The following is a 13,031-nucleotide window of genomic DNA, read 5'->3' as shown; positions in this document are numbered from 1 at the left end:
ATACATCTTGGCCTTTGAAATAATTGAGATTTTTTTAGATAAGTGTTTTTATAAGCCCAGAAAAAAATAGTGTAAAGACCTATGAAAACTGCTTGAAAATTCAAAATCTCCTACTTACGAACAAATTTTCGGTTAGGATTTAATTGTATAATGTGGCAAATTAAGTTATTTATAAAATGATCGAAAAAAATTAAATATTAATGCCTGAACATCCACAAAATAAAATAAAAGGCACTTTTTGGCCAGATTTTTTTCTTGCATAAATCAAAACAGGCGGATGGTGTTAAGCGGGAATTTAAACCTTATCGCCATCTACGTAAGGGTTGTTATTGATAGTGGCTCAATTTAAAATATTACACGACGTAGTGCATCGCCTTAACTTCGAAACCTAATGATAACAATTCACATTTACCCATTACCTGCAAATATATTGTTACAAAAAGACAAAATAGCGGTACAATTGTGAGAATAACTTTGTGCTCTTATGCTTTCAAAGGATTACGTAAAATTCTTTAATTATTACTACCTCCTGCTATTTTTTGTAAATCCAGGACGTGGACTTTATGGTGACTGTAAATTATGCATAAAAAATAAGGAGAAAATTTATTCCATACATTTTTTTTAAATTTCGAAATTATTTTATTTCTTAAATTTTCAGGGTTTTTTCCTACTTTTCAAGAATGGAAAAATATTCAGATTTTCATGAACGCGTGTTCCGACATCAAGATGATATATTCATAATTTACTAAAAGTTGATCATCAAAGCTTTTAATTCATTCGTGAGGCCTTCAATCGCGTTTTTACCAATAATTTGAAGAGATTCTTAATAAATTAGCAATAGTCATTTATCTCAGTGCACAGTGAGCTGATTTGCTGAATTCTGCCACCATTTGAAATTTGGGGCTAAATACGTTTCAGTAGTTGTCCATTTGTATGTCAGGCTCAAAGGACTGATTTGTGTGGCTAAAGTCCTTGGGCGTGTCGTTGGAGGGTTTACGGAGATCGTCGTGGGAGGACTTGAAGGTTGTGGGAAGCTCCCAGGAATGCCCATCATCATACTTCTGGCTTTCCGTCAGTGATCCCACTAAGGGCGTCCTGATGAAGAATCCTGAAAACATACGCAAACATTAATTGACCTTCGTTATATGTACGCAGAAAACAGAAACACGCTTAATATACATATTTTATATTAAAGACACTTTGTATCAATTTATTAAGCAATAATTAGTCGCTTGAAATATCCATACAAATTGAAAATATCTCCCGAGTAAAAATAAATGCTGCCTACGGGAATTGAATCCGCACCTTCTGATGTCCGGTTAGGTGCTCTGAGACCACTGAGCTACGTCGGCTTATTTCCAACACGCAAAATAATTCAATATGTACTAGTACCTCAATCAACAATTACTGCTTATTATTTTTTTTCATCTGTAAACAATGAACTTCATTTCATAGGAAAGGCTTTGTTAGTGCTAAATTTCCCACTAGATGGCGTCGAGACATATTATATCTACATTTGTTGGTGAGATATTTTCAATTTAAATGGATATTTCAAGTGACTTATAATAAATTGTTATCATTTGTGCAAAAACATTATTGTCTTATAAACAATAGTTTATCATTAAAAAAAACTTTGTATCAATTAGATTTTATACTAAGGGGAAGTAAGTATATCAGTTCCAGAAAATGGAAAAAATGCGTTTTAGTAGCTATTTACTAAAAAATGATAATTTAACATTTTTTCTTCTTGCCGTTTTTGTTAAATAATTATATTAAATAGTTTCAGTTAAAAAAAAAAATTGTAGACGTGAATACATTCTTAATAGAGATTTTATATTTATTTTCGTTACAATTGAAGATATCTTCACCAGATAGAATATTATTATATGTTGAACATAGTTCATAAGGCGAGCATTTTGGTTTGAATTAAATTTAAAGTGTTTTTCATTAAAAAAAAGGTCGAAGGTACTTTCAATCAATTAATTATGTTTAATAAATCGGACCAGTCAGTAATGTTACTTACGATTTTATATGGCAACATAGCACGAATGAATCAATTTTGAAAAAAATCCAGTTTTATCCAGATAATTAATTAATCGATGTGTGGAATTTGTACGAAATGTATTTTATGTTTTTTTTCTGAATTGATTCAATTTTGTTTATATGTATAGAATAAACTGGAGACCATACTGTTTACGCAAACTCTAGATGGCTTCGTACGTACGCAAAGTACAGTTGTTTGATAATGACAATGCACGTGAATTCTTTTAATTTTTTTTATTGATTGTTCTGATGATGCGGTACTTATTTCTAACAGTACGAAATATCTATATCTACAGTATCTTGTATCTAGGATGTTTGAATTAACTTATGTGGAATGATTTTTTTTATTATTTATATAATATAATTTAATTTTTTACTTAACGTACGTTAGTCCTAGGTAAAGAAAGAGAGAGAGAGAGAGAGTGCAAAAATACTGCGATATAAAAATAGAATGAGTTTGTGAATTTGGGAAGTATGTTTACGAAGGGTGAGGAATCTACACATTAATGCTAGTTAAGATGTACTTGTAGAATGGTGATATCGTATTCAATGGCGAAATAATAAAACAAATATATTTAGGCCAGTGGTTAGAAAATGCTTGCCGGTTTTCTGTTGGTTTATAAAAGGTGGTTAGGTGAATTGTAATTGCAGTTTCTTTTTAGTACCTACCTAGATGAGAAATTCACAGTCTGTCAAAAACTTTAATTATTTTAAAAGACTTTTATACTATCTTATTAAATACTACTTTGGATGTCGTGATGATTGCTAAAGTTTGTTGGATTTAAAACATAAGAGAAAAGCGAAATTAACAAAAAAAAATTTCGTAAAAATTACTTCCCAGATAGGAAATAATTTCTAACATAGCGTGACTACGTGACTTCTATGCCATAAATGCATTATAATGTTATTTGGTACAAACTGTTGGTGAAAGTTTCTTGTTACAGAAGATAGAAGAAATACAGGATCGCTCTCCTGAGGAACGTGCCAGAAAGAGTCGTCTTGAAAGAAATGATCCTTCGAATCCAAAAAACCAGCGGATGGCCAACGCAAGACATTGCCTATTGGGTTATTATCAAACTCATAGATATATTTAGAAAAATACAATCATAACACTGATGACAACTTCAAACATGAAAAACGTGGGCTATCGATACACTATGAAAATGTCGTCAGCATTTTTTTGTCAGCGTTTTTCTCCCTCATGTTATATATTTTTTTAAATAACTACGAAATACGAACATATTCTTGAAGCCTTATTATATAATATTATCTCTAAAGCTCAATAAGTATTCTTCACAATAAAAAAAAAAGAAAACACAAAACAAACTACACCAATTGCGCGCTAGGCGCGTTGGGATGGCTGCTTTTTACGACGCGAAAAGCGAGAATTCCAATAGAGAATCGAATAACATTTATTTTATCAAAAGGATATCAGAACACTTTCGAGCATGTAAACTCAGCCAACCTGAAAAATTGGCAATCACTTAGCATTTAATTGAAACCAGCCATTACTTTGGATTTGTTCCTGAAGTCCTGAGAAGACCCAGAATATATATATACATAATTGTTAAAATTTGAAGGACCTTGGTATCCAATAATTGACGGCTTCACCAAAACTGAACACAAAAAATCATTTAAATTATACTGTAATAACGAAAAGTTGGCTAATGATAGAGGTATTCCAACACGGCATATTATCCCAAAAATAAATCATAATACTCTTAGCCGTGAAAATCTCTAATCATACCTTTATTTTAATATATACGAACATTTTTTACAATGCATAATTCCATCAAAAGAAAGATTGTTCGGATTAAGAAGAATTTTTCGTGGCCAATAGGCACTTCTGGCGCACAGATATTTAAGATTTTCACCTGTCAATGCTCCTGTAACGATAGCTACGACCAGAGTGACTCCAAGCCCTAGCAGTTGGTAGAGTGCTTGGTATCCGCTGGTCCTGCCTGTCGGTACGGTACTGTTCGCAGAGGCGGCGATCACAGACTGAAACGGTAACAATTTATTAAAATTTTACTATTGATAAATTGGCAGAATTAAAATAAACATGATTTGGGAATTGGGCAATTTCGGGAGATATATTTCACAGCCAACAAACAACCATAAAGCCTTTTTGGGAGATATATCCCCCAGCCTGATACGGTCTCATACAAGTTATCCTAACTTATTTTGTATTATTTAATTATTTATTGTGAGAAACAAACAGCAATTTTATATAGGATGAGTTATACAAGAGGTTAAATATGAGGTAAGCCAAAATAGTTTCTTATGCTAATGTTGGTTAATATGATATAATACAAAATTGTAATTGGTTATAACCATTAACTGAAAATGAAAATGAAATTAACAAAAAAGAAAAAAAAATCATATAAATATATTAGAAGGAAGAAGGAATAGGAAAGGGCAAGAGGCAGAGGAAGATGGGATGGGGACAGGAGATGCTCATGTTGTACCTTTTCTATAACTGTGCATTAATTTAATAAACATTTGTGGTCGTACGCTTGACTTCGTTTCGGTATTTCACAAGAGTATTATTAAGAATATCGATATTGTTAAATTGCGTGTTATATTGCGCGCATATACGGGGGATTGGAAAAATATTATTTAAATAGTGTTAGAAAGACAGAATTCGACACTTTATTTAACATAAACGCTCCCAAAAAAATTGAAACAATTCTCTGACACAGCATTTAGCATTTGAAAAATATTTGTCAAAGTTTGTCTGTAGGTACGAATTACTAATTATTTTTACAATGGTGCGCAAATTGCTGGATACGTAACTAACTTAACTACATAATATTTCAAATCAGGTAAAAAAAAGTTCGCGTAAGTTTCAAAAATTTTATATTTTGTTACACTTTTTGGTAAGGAACTTTTACAAATCTTAATATTTAAATTTGTTCGTATACGCTAATCTCCGAAACCGCCCAACCGATTTCAATGAAATTTTGTTAATGTTTATGGTTGGTTCTAGCTTGAAAGGTGGCGCTGTTGTAGAGATTTTGTGAATGAATTTGAACCAATTTTTTTTCAGACTTCTCATCCAAAAATACATACAACCACAAATTTTAACTTACCTCCCACTAATATTATGTTGGGTCGATTTTACAGATTTTTTACAGGAAAAAAGTGTCGTAATTCGTTGTTACGTTGTGTAAGCTTTCATTAGATGGCGGTGTGAACAAATCTATTGACATCTGAATGAAAAGATTAATAAAAAATAAAATAAAACATGTACATCGAAAGCGTTTTCTATGGATCATATTCCTACGGCAATCTATCACACTACCAAAGAGATATACTTCAAGGAAGTTTTAAGTGTATAGAACGGTGCCCCTCAAACCGCCATAAAAACCCCCCCGTTCAAATTTTATTTAAAAATTCTCCAATCCCCAACGCTTCTGAAGTAAAATTTTTGGGAGTAACATTTGATAGGAAACTTAGATGGTCTTCCCATATTAATAATTTAGTTACTAAATGCGAAAAAAAATTAAATATCATCAGATCATTATCTGGCGTTTGGTGGGGAGCTCACCCTACTTGCATTAAGTTGCTTTACAACGCACTTATTCGAAGCCATCTCGATTATGCCTGCCCACTTTTTAGTACTGCCTCAAAAAATGCACTTGATAAATTAGACAAAATTCAATCTAAATCTTTGCGAATTATAACTGGAGCGATGCAATCGTCACCCATCAATTCCCTTCAAGTAGAATGTTCTGATCCTCCTCTTTATTTAAGGCGTCAACTATTTGCTGACAAATTTGTTCTTAAATGTTTAAATTCTAAATGTCATCAGGTTATCCCCAGCATCTCGTTGTTCATTGACTCAACCCATTCATCTACAATCAGAGCTTCAACTAAACCTCTTCCTGACACCTGTAAAAATTTTAAGTCTCTCTCAGAGCTTCACATCATCCAAAATGATCTACTTCCCTTATACAAATTAAAATATAGTCACGTCACCCTATCCCCAACAATATTTGAAGGGATCGGAATCCTTAAAAGTCATTCCAATCTCCCGGCCCGAACTGTCAATAATATTTTCAATGACATTATTTCATCTAAATGGCCCAACTTTTCTCTTTTATTTACTGATGGATCCAAATCTCCCGACTCTCCTAACTGTGGTAAAGGTATTAACGTTTACCACAATAATTCTAATGACAGAATATTTCATTCAATTTCAAACCAATTTTCAATATTTTCAGCCGAGTGCATTGCAATAATAGAATCTCTCAAATATATAATCAAAAATAATTTCGAACATTCCCTCGTTCTCTCTGACTCTCTCAGTTCCCTCCAAAAACTTAAATCCAGTCCTCTTCTTCATCCTGATGATCACTTTGTATGCCTTATTCGAGAGATGATAGCCTCCATTCAAAGCTCTGGTAAAACTGTAACTCTGATTTGGATTCCTGGACATGTTGGTATCATGGGTAATGATATTGCGGATGCCTTGGTAAAACAAGGAGCGTCCAACCCTGTTGTTACCCTCGTAAACCACATTCCCCTATCTGACATTTTTTCCATCTTCAAAGATAGATCCCGCAATGTTTGGTCGGAGTATTGGCACATTGCTAGTCAATCCAAGGGAGCCTGCTATGCCTCAATACAAAGGACTATTCCATCAAAACCGTGGTTTCAGCAATTCCCTCATTTTTCCAAAAAAGAAATTTCTCCACTCATTCGAATGAGGATCGGACATTGTTTTGTTCCTTACCATCTTTTTAAAATTCACGTGGTTGACTCCTCAGATTGTACATTCTGTGGTCTAGAAGTGGGAACTTTAGATCACATATTTTTTGGTTGTCCCTCTCTAAACAAATATCCTCTCTTCTATCAAGCCTTATCTAAAATTGCCTCCCCTCCATTCAACATCTCATCTCTTCTAAGTCTGAACTCGACTCCAATTTTCATTATAATTTTAAAATTTGCCCATTTAAATAAAATTAATATTTAAATTCACCTTTCATTTCTCAATAATTTTAAATGATGGCCAAGAACACCCTTGAAGGGTGAAAGCCAGAAATAATGTTAAAAAAAATGTTAAAGAACGGTGCCCGTCGAATTTTTACTTCTTTTCTATCGTACTGTACAACAATCACAATCTGCTGAAATGATCGATATCAAATGAAACGTCAAAACGACAAACGTCAACGCAATAGACAGCTTACTCCAAGCTCAGCAGATATAGATGTTAGTAATCGTCTAATCGAACTTTCTAGGTCAAATTGAGCTGTTTACTATGATTGCTCTTTTCGTGTAACAGGCCCGCTCATCTGGAATAAACTTCCCGACAGCTCTTACAAATATCCAGAATTTTGCTGAATTTAAACGGGCTTTAAAACTAAAATTATTTAAAAAATCCTACCATTCATAAATCTTAACTTCTTTTCGATATTTTATGATAAGCCATTTTCTCAAACTTCCTGTAATTGTTTGGTTTCGGTTGCCTTCTTATTGTACCTTTTTTTTAAATGTCTGCTCAGAAGATTCTCATTTTTTAGCACAAACTGCGTCCTGTTTTAGTTTGAATGTTCTTATTTTGTCGTGTCCCGCTATTATTGGTTTTGTCATCGCTTTGGATAAACAAAGCGCACTGTAGGAATAATTTAAAGAGCATGACAACTAATTCTACATTACCGTTTTTAAATTTCTTATAGTAAAGCGCACTTGAAGTGAAATGACACTAAACTGCGCTATATAAATGCTATGAAAAGTTCCCACAAAAAAACTCAACACATAAACACGCTACAAGGTTCACAGAAAACTTATTAATCCCAAAAGCAAACAAAACTATTTTTCAAAAAGGACCACACTACATGGCCATTAAAGTATATAACAACCATCCACGTAGCATCAAACAAATAACCAACATACTTAAATTTAAATCAACACTAAAAACATTTCTTTTAAACAAATGTCACTACACCTTAAATGAATACCTTACATAAATTAAATACCTCTGTTTTTTTTAATTTTTTTATTTACATGCATTTGTTAACATGTAATTGTTGGGTTATGTAATATAATGTGTATTTGTTGGGTTATCTGGAAGAAATAGGATGTAACCTATAAGCTATACCCTTTGTACTCTTTTTGTACAATAAATATTTTTTTGCTTTTTCAATTTTTGAATTTTTGAATTTTGAATAAAATAGCTTACATCAAAATCTATTTTCATAGCCGGAAAGATGGTGTAGAGCGAGTCCTTGTAGATGTTCTCGTTGGCCAGTAGGGCGAGGATTGCCGCCAGCAGACCCGACAGCACGCCAGGCATCCCGTGCAAGTTGTGCACGCCGCACGTGTCGTGCAAGCGGAGGGCCGACGTCAGACGAGGCTGAAATTAGAACAAAACAAACAAGTGAAATAAATTCAGGACGTGGAAAATGTTGAAGATTGCCAGGTTATATTATTACTAATTTATTTTTAAAAAGCTTCCTAACCTTAACACTAATAATAATCGAACACTATTTATACAAGCATAAAGGATTGGTTGTTTATCCCTCTTTAGTCAAAATCAATCGGGACACTGAATCAAATCAAACTCTTAAAATTATTAACTAAAACATGTAAAATGTTTTAATGAAAACAATTATAAACACATATAAGAAACAACTGTTTAAAAATAATAATTTTATGGGTAAGATTTTTGTGACATTTTATTTAATCAACTTTTTGTCTTTCTTACGAAATTATTTACAGAGAAAACACTTTGCGTTTAAATAAACCATTTCTAGACTCTGTTTGCCAAGCGACTTGTATGCCTTTTACTCGGGGAAAAATGAGTAGGTATTGCTAGAATCTCTTCAATTTATTGGTAAACCCGATTGCAAGCCGATTACTGATATCATAATATATAGGATTGCCTTGATAATATATAATGACGAAATTCGAAAACATTAGGATTTGTTAGTTAGATAAGTGTTCCGACATCGTGGTAATACATTCGTATTTTACTAAAAGTTTATCAGGAAACCTACAATCACGTTCTTTACCGGATTACGAATAATTTGAAGAGATTATTAATAAATCAGCAATATTCATTTTTCTCCGTCTGAGACTCTTGATAGTGAGATATGTAAATACCAATGTTAGAGGGAGCGCGCTAATATTCAAAAACGATACTTATTAAGCGCAAATAGTGAAAATATTTAATAAAACACGACTCTTTTCAAAGCAAAAATCTCAAGAAAATACTTAAGTTGCATTTAAAGATACACTGTGAATTTTTTCATCCATATAAGATATTAAATAACAGAACAAAACGTGTTTTTAATAATTTTCGGAACTTACTTTGTGATTTTTTTCTATCAATGGAATTTCATATAGTATAACGTTTCGGCATAACATCTCTTCAAAAATATATATTTTTTTGAAACTTGAAAATTTAATGTAATGTTAAGAGTTAATGAGAAACTTGTTATACATTGGTAGAAATTGGGTATGCTGGGGCTTAAGACAGGCGAATCAATTAATAATTTTAACTCACGGTGAGGTACCTATACCCCAGGACCGACAGCGTCCCTGCTGCCACCCCCACCAGCATAGCCCCAAAGGGATGCAGCATCAGATTGGCTACCGACCCCACGGCCACCCCGCCGGCCAACGTGGAGTTCTGCACGTGCACCATGTCGAACTTCCTCTCGTGGCTGACCAGCGAGGAGATTGCGAAGGCCGCCACTGTGCAGGCTGCCAGAGACAGGTAAGTGTTGATGACCGCCCTGTATTGTTCGTCGCCGCTTACAAGACCACCGTTGAATGAAGGCCAGAATACCCACAGGAAGAGGGTACCTAGCAATAAAAAAAATTCTTATTTATATGTATAGCGTCGTTTACTGATACATCCCTTTTTTTATGTGACACAACAAGAGTCTATACGCCACCGGTTTGGGCAGCGTTATGAGGCGGGACTAAAGGTAGTATTAATGCGGGTCTTAAAGAGGCCTGTAGCTCGTTCCATATACTAGCCGACTTATACGTTCCCATGAAGCCAATGTCAACTGTGAACGGGTGTTCCGCTCGTGTCGATCGAGTTTCACGTACGTGCGACTGTTTACAAGGGATCAATGCTGTTAGCTCTTTGAGCAGGCTTCATTGAAATACCTGTAGAACAGACGCAGCATGTCTACATTGCGTCTGTGCATTAGAAATGTGCAATGCCAATCATTTGCACAGAATCGAGTAGAATTTTTTAATTCAATTTTTAATTGTGATTCATACAGGGTTAGCAGCTGGTCACTATTGAAGTATTGAACTATCCGCTAGCTCTGTACAAGACACCCAGCTTCTTGGAAGCCAGATTTACTCTGCTTCTGTGGAGCCCCGATACTTGAGCCCTAAGCGTGAATTGCCTCTAAGTAATATTGACCCGCACGTAAAGATCAGTTGGCGATGCACTACGTCGTGTAATATTTTAAAGCGAGCCGCTTTCAATAACACCCCTTACATAGATGGCGATAAGGTTTAAATTCCCGCTTTACACCCCCCGCCTGTTTTGATTTAGCAAAAAACAACATGGTGAAAAAGTGCTTTTTATTTTATTTTGTGGATGTTCAGGCATAAATATTTAATTTTTTCCGATCATTTTATAAATAACTTAATTTTCCACATTATACAATAAAATCATAACCAAAAGTGGGTTCGTAAGTAGGAGATTTTGAACTTTAAAACAGTTTTCATTGGCCTCATAGATTTTTTCTGGGCTTATAAAAAGACTTATATAAAAAATACTCGATTTTTTCAAAGACCAATATGTATTCTACGCGCAGTGTTTAATTAAAACATCTGTATTATTTCTAACCAATCAAAATTTCAAACCAAAAACACCTGATTTTGCATTACTTGGTATTGGATCGCCTTGTATGATGGTACAAGATCGTTCAATGCCTTGTACTCCATAAGACGAATTTTAAAATAAACTTTTTTTGTAACTCTATGTGGAAGTTTTTATTTATCTTCAGTGACGATTTTGGGCTTGGGGATTTTCAAAGTAGGTAATGTGAATTGAATTAAGTTTTTTTCGGAGATATCTCTCCCAGCCTGACAAGAACTCATAAAAGTCATGCTATCGCATTTTGCATTATTTTTAGAACACCACCCTTTGTGTTTGAAAGTTAAACGTACACGCACCCGAAAAAAATGACATAATTCCATGAAACAACGTTTTTATTGGGGATGCTATATGGAGGGTCTCTTTAAGGAAAGGAAGATGAGGAAGTTCTGGGAAGGAAAACAGTTATGAGGGATGGGTACGATTCTAGGGATCAGAGGGGTGACAGACGAATGAATATATGCCTCCCAATGGATACCAGTTGGAGAGGCCAAAGGGTCTCCCCAAACCAGCCTCTCCCGATCTGGAAGGCCACGCAGGTGGTGGACAGCCGCATTCTAAACACACCACCCCCGATGAACCCGGGCAACCCTGCTAAATCATTAAACGTAGCGAATCACTTGGGATGACCTATGGTGGAGGCGGAAAAAATGGTTTTCTCGCCTCCCAAATTGTAAATAGAAATTGAATTGATTGGAAATATTAAAACCAGAATGATTCGTAAATCTGCTTTAAAAAACATTATTTATACGTTTAAAATTAGGGAATCTATTTGAAATTGAATGTTATGTGGGAATATTTGATAAAGTAGTAAATTTGGTCGAGGCCTGAGGGATTACGCAATGTTTAAAGACTAGACCTTAATTAGTGTTATATCTCTGCCTTTACTTGCAGATTTAGTGTGTTGGGAACTCTTAATAAAGTAAAAGGTTCTTTACAATAATTGCGTGTATTTACGTTACAATAAATAACTCTGAATTTAGCTGCACTGTTCATTACCCAAGGGTTGGAAATTCTCTGTTTCTAGAAGCTCGAAGTCTGACAATGATACCCCACAGGCAATTGCTACACTCTAGCGACATCTGTCGGACTCTGGAGTAAGCTTTCTGACTAGTGCCATCTAACGCTTGAATACCCAACTTTTTACCATACATCTCATTAGTGATGTCGTCATTCGTTTCTCTCTTTACGCAGTGGCGTAAAGTTGACATAAATTGTACATGCTTTCGAAATAATCATTAATATTACCGATCATCGCAAATATGTCCGAGGTATAGCTCGATCCCTCGAGTTCATTCGTAGAGCATTCCGTGGCCTTTGGCCTGAGCATGAAGCTAACTGCCAGGCCAAAGTAAGCTCCGAAGGTGTGCACGACAATAGAACCTCCAACATCCGTTATCTGAAAAATTAATAACGTTTTGAATATGAGTATAGTGAGTATAATTACTGAACTAAATTTATATTAATAGTTAGTCGAAGCTAAGTATGATCTAATTGGAAGCCACCAAAATACTTAGGACGGGTTGTTTCGGAGAATCTGAACAATTCATCAAATTTCAACGTTCATTTTCAAGTTCTGTGAAAGACTTTTTCAAGTTCTGTTTTTATTTCAGTTTTGTCAAGTAACTAGCCTACAATGATATAAAAACAGAACTTGAATAAATCTTTCACAGAACCCGAAAATGAACGTTGAAATTTGATGAATTGTTCAAATTTTCCGAAACAACCCGTCCTTAATAAACCTACTTGATTCAGTGCAAGGGAGTGCGGTCCGTCTGATTGACATTTCATTGTTAACAAACAAATTTGCATTGAAAACGCAATATGGGCGTGTTGAGTCTATTCTACAGGTATTTAAATGGAGCCTGCTCAGTATTGATCTCTTGTGCACGTGTATGAAACTCGACAGACACGAGCGGAACTTCAACCCATTTTTGAGTAATTCGGCTAGTATATGGAACGATCTACGTTCATATGTTTTTCTTCCTTCTGAAAATCCGCATTAAGAGGAAGCTACTAGCCAAAAATGTGTATACTTGGTATACCGTATATTGTAGGTAATTGGCATTAAAATCACTTGACAAAAGGAGTCTAGAAACGTTCGATTTCAAGCACAAAAGTGGTTTTTATTTATTTT

The 13,031-nt window shown here is 34.5% G+C and overlaps 1 protein-coding gene across 2 annotated transcripts in view; it reads right to left on the bottom strand.

The window, feature by feature from the left end:
- The window catches only part of Rh50 (Rhesus blood group-associated glycoprotein Rh50), a 37,304-nt gene continuing 24,273 nt past the window's right edge, over positions 1–13,031 (bottom strand). For both annotated transcript variants that reach the window (XM_089642276.1, XM_089642277.1), the window contains exons 5-9: positions 12,143–12,293; positions 9,554–9,855; positions 8,228–8,401; positions 3,918–4,044; positions 1–1,108 (exon numbers count right to left, since the gene is read on the bottom strand). In XM_089642276.1, coding sequence (XP_089498402.1) covers positions 915–1,108; positions 3,918–4,044; positions 8,228–8,401; positions 9,554–9,855; positions 12,143–12,293 — 948 coding nt within the window. In that variant the 3' untranslated portion in view covers positions 1–914. The remainder of the gene's footprint in view (positions 1,109–3,917; positions 4,045–8,227; positions 8,402–9,553; positions 9,856–12,142; positions 12,294–13,031) is intronic.

Source organism: Hesperophylax consimilis, chromosome 18, assembly GCF_061612785.1.
Source record: "Hesperophylax consimilis isolate HC1 chromosome 18, BYU_Hcon_1.0, whole genome shotgun sequence".
NCBI lineage: Eukaryota > Metazoa > Arthropoda > Insecta > Trichoptera > Limnephilidae > Hesperophylax > Hesperophylax consimilis.
The sequence above is the reverse complement of the archived record's forward strand: the minus strand, read 5'-3'. Positions and strand labels throughout refer to the sequence as shown.